The sequence below is a fragment of the Dermacentor andersoni genome, chromosome 10, assembly GCF_023375885.2.
Source record: "Dermacentor andersoni chromosome 10, qqDerAnde1_hic_scaffold, whole genome shotgun sequence".
Classification (NCBI taxonomy): Eukaryota; Metazoa; Arthropoda; class Arachnida; order Ixodida; family Ixodidae; genus Dermacentor; species Dermacentor andersoni.
In genome coordinates this window covers 61,635,607-61,641,920 of record NC_092823.1, presented here as the reverse complement: position 1 = coordinate 61,641,920, position 6,314 = coordinate 61,635,607, and the positions used below count along the sequence as shown (strand labels likewise).

At 50.0% G+C, this 6,314-nt stretch overlaps 1 protein-coding gene across 2 annotated transcripts in view; it reads left to right on the top strand.

Annotated features, from left to right (window-relative positions):
- The first annotated feature begins 703 nt into the window (after window positions 1–703).
- LOC126543849 (saccharopine dehydrogenase-like oxidoreductase) overlaps window positions 704–6,314 on the top strand; it is a 53,747-nt gene continuing 48,136 nt past the window's right edge. Inside the window, exon 1 of one of the 2 annotated variants that reach the window (XM_055062387.2) lies at window positions 704–1,402. In XM_055062387.2, the coding sequence (XP_054918362.1) occupies window positions 1,225–1,402 (178 nt within the window). In that variant the 5' untranslated portion in view covers window positions 704–1,224. The remainder of the gene's footprint in view (window positions 1,403–6,314) is intronic. The other variant, XM_050190980.3, reaches the window with a different exon arrangement.

Genomic DNA, 6,314 nt, shown 5'->3' with positions numbered 1-6,314 from the left:
GAGGTGGCGCCAACATAGCACAAATCATTTCTTTTAATAATGCTTTCCGCGTTAACCCGCCAGGTATTTCCAAGGAGGAACAACCGAAGGGAATGAAATCTGTCGATATCACGTATTGCCTGACATGCTTCATGTCATGACATGTTGGATAGAGAACCGTTCACCTTGAACAAGATCTTGGGACCATGGCATCGCATATCGCAGCTACAAAAGGCCACAAAAGCCCTGCTGCGATATTTGAAAGCTACAGGATTGAGTCAGCGTCTGTGATCCGGACTGAGTTACTGAACGATATCCCCAGTGGACTTTCTCTTCTTCTTTTAATCTGTCCGTCCCCTTTTCCCTTTCCCCAGTGTAGGGTAGCCAACCGGGCTCAGTCCTGGTTAACCTCCCTACCTTTCATTTATCATTTGCTCTCTCTCTCTCTCTGACATGCCTCATGTGTAGTCAGAGATCACGATACATGTGCCATACACTTACGTGTAATGTTGTGTACCCAACGCTGATTACCAACACATCAGCACCATCAGTACATGCTAAAGTACATGCCATCAGTACATGCTAGTGCTAAAAAAAGAAAAAAGACGCGACAAACGTTAATCTTGTATACACACGAGAAAAGCATACTTCCTTCCCTACCTCGACACCACCCTGTGCACCATAAAAGCTAGACAAATAATATGAACAAAAATATTATTGCTGTAAGTTCACAGGAGCGTGGATAAGTCGCACTCTGAATATATACGGTGCTGCATCGCCGCACTTCCCGTACTTTTCAACGCCGATGCCGCGCAGCTGTGACAAAACAACCACTCCGTGCTTTGCTCTTTTCTTTTTGTTTCAGTAGTAAACTGTTCGTTTGGATGCGTCAGGGCACTACGACCAAACGCGCAAGGAAGGCTTTCTCTCGCTCTTCCGATAAATGGCTCAACCGGCGGGTCCAGACTTTCACAAATGTGGCCAAGTCGTTCGTCACTTGAAACGAGTATCAATAAACGTGGCCAAAAAAAAAAGTTTCGCTCATGAGTTGGAGCGCACCGTCTGCGTTGTTTCCTGCATCCCGTTCCGCGAGCGCGCAAACGTTTGAGCCCCGTCACCGCCACCTTGCGCTTGCTACACGCAGGACGGGCGCGCGAGGAGGAAACGGCGGCGGCGCGTGGCAACAGGCACGCGGTCCCCGTTAGAGACTCGCCGCATACGGAGCGAGCCGTCGACGGCCGCAGGATGACCGCTTCGCGGGAGCTCGACATCGTCCTCTTCGGAGCCACCGGCGTGACGGGCATCCACGTGGTCGAGGAGCTGCACCGTGCCTCCGAGGGGCTGCGTTGGGGCATCGCAGGAAGGAACGCCGACAAGCTTCGATACGCTCTGCGAGCGGCCGCCAAGAACCTCGACCTCCAAGGTGGGAGACTCGCGAATCCAGGGTGCTGGCGCGGCGTGACCTGCGGGAGCTTCTCGCGCCGCTTTTCAAAGACTGAGCAGCGCGCTCAGAATCGAAGCGGCAGCACACCTCGCGCTAGTTCGGTTATAAACACGCGCGACTGAGCCTTATAAGACATCGAAGCCCGAGTGGTTTTTTCAAGTGGCCCGTCGCAAGCTCCGCACGAAGAAGAGATAGCCGGGTGGCACTTTATTTATTTATCAGTGCGGGATCTGCGCAGGGACGGCCGAATGTGGTGAAGTTCGGGGCATCCCTAGATACGGGACGACCCTTGAACCACGCTAGCGGTAAACATGCCGTGGCGGCGCGCCGGCCTCGAGCACCGCATGCAAAAAAGGTTGAGGAGCGCATTAGGAGCGAACGAATTAGGAGCGCACAACATTTCCCACGTGAGTCGGCGGAACGTGCCGTTGCGTTATTGAATAGGCGGTATTGATTGAGACACGCATGTCTGCCTCTTTCGACTAGCATTCCTAAAATCTTTCGTTCCGCCACATGGCTTCAATGAAAAAGCCGCGATGCTTCAGTGATATCTCATTGCAACGACTAAAGTGAGGCAGAAGCGAACACGTGACAGTTTTAGTGAGCACTTTGCAATTTTAGTTCCCCGTCACGCCTTTCAGCAAAATGAAGGACGGCCAAGCTTTCATATCAAAACGGCGGCTTTCGTCCAAACATCGCACAATATGGATTGACGGGGCTTCTTTAGCAAGGTAGCGTTTTTCAGTGCGATGGGTGAGCCACCTGATAGCCTAATCCTTAGCTCGAGACCTAGACGACGGGAGTCGAACGCGGCTTTAACTACACAGCCTGCACGCTCGGGCGAACGCATTGTCTCAATGGTTTCGCACATGCCCTGAACACGCTACGTGGGCATCAGTGTTATGCGAAGCCTAATTACGACAGAACCATTCGTTCTTTTCGGTATTGTCGGTACCTGCTGACGCCGAATTTCACTTATTTGTCTATGGATCTCGGTCTCCTCCTGTTCCAACATTTGCTGACGTCCAAATTCGCATCTTTGTGCCAACGCAGTACGTGTCGCATTCAACGTCCGCGTCGCGATTGGCTCGCAATGCCCAAACCTCCGGAGGGGCCCTTTGAGAGCAATAGAATACAACTGTTACTGTATACGAAGCTTATACGCCGTTTTTTTTTTTAACGTGTGCTGCGCTCTTCCCTGTGTTCTCTTAACGTCAGCTTCAGACGTCCACATACTGTGCTCGTCCCTGTGTTCTCTTTACGTCAACTTCATACGTCGACGTACTGTGCTCGTCCCTGTGTTCTCTTTACGTCAACTTCAAACGTCGACACACTGTGCTCGTCCCTGTGTTCTCTTTACGTCAACTTCAAACGTCGCTGCTTTGTGCGGCCATTACACAGCTACACGTATCGCACGTATAGCAGCGACACACACAGCTTTACGTGTACTTTCTCGCAATCCTTCTGCCTTGCTTTTGTCGTTTATATTACCGTTAGGCAACACACAGCACCCGGCCCTTCCTCTCTGCCGTTGTCATGGCCTGCAGCTGTGCCAGAGTGTCAAGTTTATTTTTCCTGCCTTTCCAGGCAAAATTTCTCTTATGTTCTCATGTTCCACGATAACATTCATCGTTCTTTCTGACGCGAACAAGCTTAATCGCAAGACATTCTTATATAACCGAAAAAGTTACTCATTGAATTTCAGACGTGCTTTTTATGAGGAAAATTCGCTTTCAAAGGCTCCACAACTATAACCAAAGCGTTTGAAGCAGAGCTAAATGAAAATTAGTGCGCGTCCGTCTGGCGAACACGCAACAGACAGGACTATGTATGCCACGCACTTAAGTTTATGCGCTCGTGAAGAGAACTGCTTAAAAACCATTTTGAACTCTCTCGAACCACCCTAGAACACGATGTGAAGGATGGCTAGTGTACGCTATAGGGTAGTCATTCTTCGACGTTGAAGTTACACTGGGCACTGGTGTTTATAACCGCGTGCTTTTCCAGTTTGCCTTAATACCGTCATCAAAGATTTAGTACGATCGATTGGAGTCTTTACATCGGAAACGTCTCAGGACAGCTCTTGGTGTGCCAAGGGCAGTTGCTAGCAATAAGGTTTTCAACTGTGTCCCCCTCCTTGCATCTGAAGGCCTGCATTTGCAGTGTAGCCGTCTCAGCGATACCCAGGCCGGAAGCGCAGTTCTCCGGAGACTTCAGAGTTGTACGGAATCTGGCATCTTTGTGGCACCCGACACACTTAGACTACACTTGACCTGCAATTTACTGAAAAAATTAGAATGTCTGAAGCCATCTTGGTCGTGTGGGAGTGTACAATGTTGGAATACCATTCTGCAAATTCCCACCAAGAGCCTCACACCTGTGGCAGAGGCAAAAGCTTAGATAGTGGAACACCTCGACTGAATGTATAGCGAGCATATCCGATTATACACCGACGGCTTTGTTGACATTGAGAATGGGGCTATTACAGCGGCATGCGTGATACAGACCCTCAGTGCCTCATGGGCTACCACGTTTGATTGCGTCATGTCTTCTGTAACATGTGAACGTGCCGTCATCGCAGCAGCCTTGTGGAAACTGAATCATTAGCCTCGGCCTGTTGTTTTCTTTACAGGCTTGCGCTGCAACTATAACTGCGAGTCTTTACCTTTGACAAGTGCATTCAGCGTGCATTACACGCCGTTAAGGAATTACAGAAGGTCAGATTCACCATTGTGTTCCAGTGGGTACCTACCTGTACTGGCGTGGCAGGTAACGAGACCGCTGACAGTCCACAGTGCAAAGCGCTGCATTTCGGACCAAAGAAGAAGCCTCCCCAGGACCCGTGAAGAGACATGAAGAATGCCATATTAAGCCGCTTCCGTTCCTTGTAGACTCCACCACATCAACCTTGCGCGATCAACGAACTTAACAGAACGGATGCCGTGCTCCTATATCGATTCCGTAGAGGGCCAGCGCAAGCACCAGCTTGGCGGTGCAAGGCAGGGCTTGGCCCACCATCGTCATATGTGCAATGTCACGGTCTTGCTGACATTGAACATTACATACTAAAGTGTCCTGAACTTCAAGCAGAACGTAAGATGTTAACATGTACGAACATACACGGCACCGCGCTCAAATGCAAGCGATATCTTGTTCCCGCGAGGAGGACATTCGATATCAGGGAGGGTGGTGGCTTCGGCTCCTCTTAAAGTTCCTCCGTGACACAGGCTTGGAAATTGAGTGGCGAGCCGTGTAGGTCATCGGGGATTGGAAAACGCGCAACGTGCTAGTAACGTACTTGTTTTTTGTTTCACACCTGGCATTGCTTGCTGGACAGCGACGTTTCAGACCGTATGTCGCATGTGATACGAGCAATTTCCCGGCAGCTTTTGCAAGGCTATAGGTCCGCCCGGGGAAAGCAACACCCCTCCGGCCCCCTCCTCCTCCTCTTTTCGAAACCTAGACAACAGAGCGTAGCAGGATACTCTGGATCTCGAAAGTGCGTAAACCAGTGCGTGTGTGATGGTTTAGACATGCCGAATCGACTTGTATTGAATTGACTAAAAACAATTATTAGGCAACTGTTGGTAGTCCGCGCCGCAACAATGAGAAACAAAGAACTAAATAGCATACGCGACTCATCGACCTCCGGAGATCATCCGAAAGTAAATTCGATGTCGAGAACATTTCGAGGCACTCTATTCAACGTACTAAAGTTCTGGTGTTTTACGTGCCAAAATCACGGTCTGTTTGTGCGGCACGCCGTAATGGGTGACAACTGGTTTAGTTTGGCCACCTGGGGATCTCTAAAGTGCACCCCCAATGTGCGGCACTCGGGCGTCTTTTGCATTTCGCCCTCATCTAAATGGGGCCACCGCGACCCGGAATTTGATCATGTGACCTCACGTTTAGCAGCGCAACGCCATTGCCCCTATAAGCCACCGCGGCCCGTTACTCAACGTTCACCGCCAAGCTCACTGTTGGCGTCTATAGTACTTTGCGCAACGTATTTTTTCTTTTCTTTTTACACATGAATAAATTGTAATAGTCATTGTAACGTGGGAACCCCAGTCGATCAAATTTGCGTGGCTCAGTTATGAGGCATTCCTTTATTTCTCATATATATTGGTGCACTGTATATCCTTTAGGTGCGCTTTCTTTTTCTTCCGACAGCTCATGCCACACTGTCAGGATTACCATAACTCTATCACTTCTCCAATCGACCTTTCTCGGGCCTTCCCAATATGCCCCGCGGGCGCGCGATGGACGGGGTTCGCGTGAAGAGCGTACGTCCCAACTGTGGCAGGCTTGACCGCTTACAGCCGCGGGATACAGTATTACCAAACGAGGAGGGCGAGACGCCGCTTCTTTCTCGACCCTGCTCGTGTCGCAAGCGCACACAGGCGTACGCATTCTGTATCTTTGTGCTAAGAAACGTGAACGAAATAACGCAGTCAGTACGGGTATCACCAAGCGGCCGCCCTTCTTCGGCGGAAGCTCGGCCGTAAACACATTCCCTCTCTCGTTTAAAAACTTCGTCAACGGAAAGCCGCAAGGTCAGCAGCCAAAGCGGCCGTGACTTGCTACAGTAAAATATGTTTATCGTTATTCTGCTGCCATGGTGGCCTCGTAAGAGAAGCGCGTATACGGTGGAGGCGTCTTTTTGTTTTTGTTTTTTAGAAACCGCCAGGGTGCTCGCCGCTGTTAGTCGATCTCAGGGTGGGCGCTTATGTATTTTTACTTCTAGATAAGAAAAAGAAAGAAAGGTGATTTTTACCTACGCTCCTGTGTATGTTACGAGAGACCATTGTACTAACAGCTAATTCATGGCCCGCGGATACTCCCAATATTGCCTTCTTCGGCCGCGATCCACCGAAACTAGCAGGTAGCT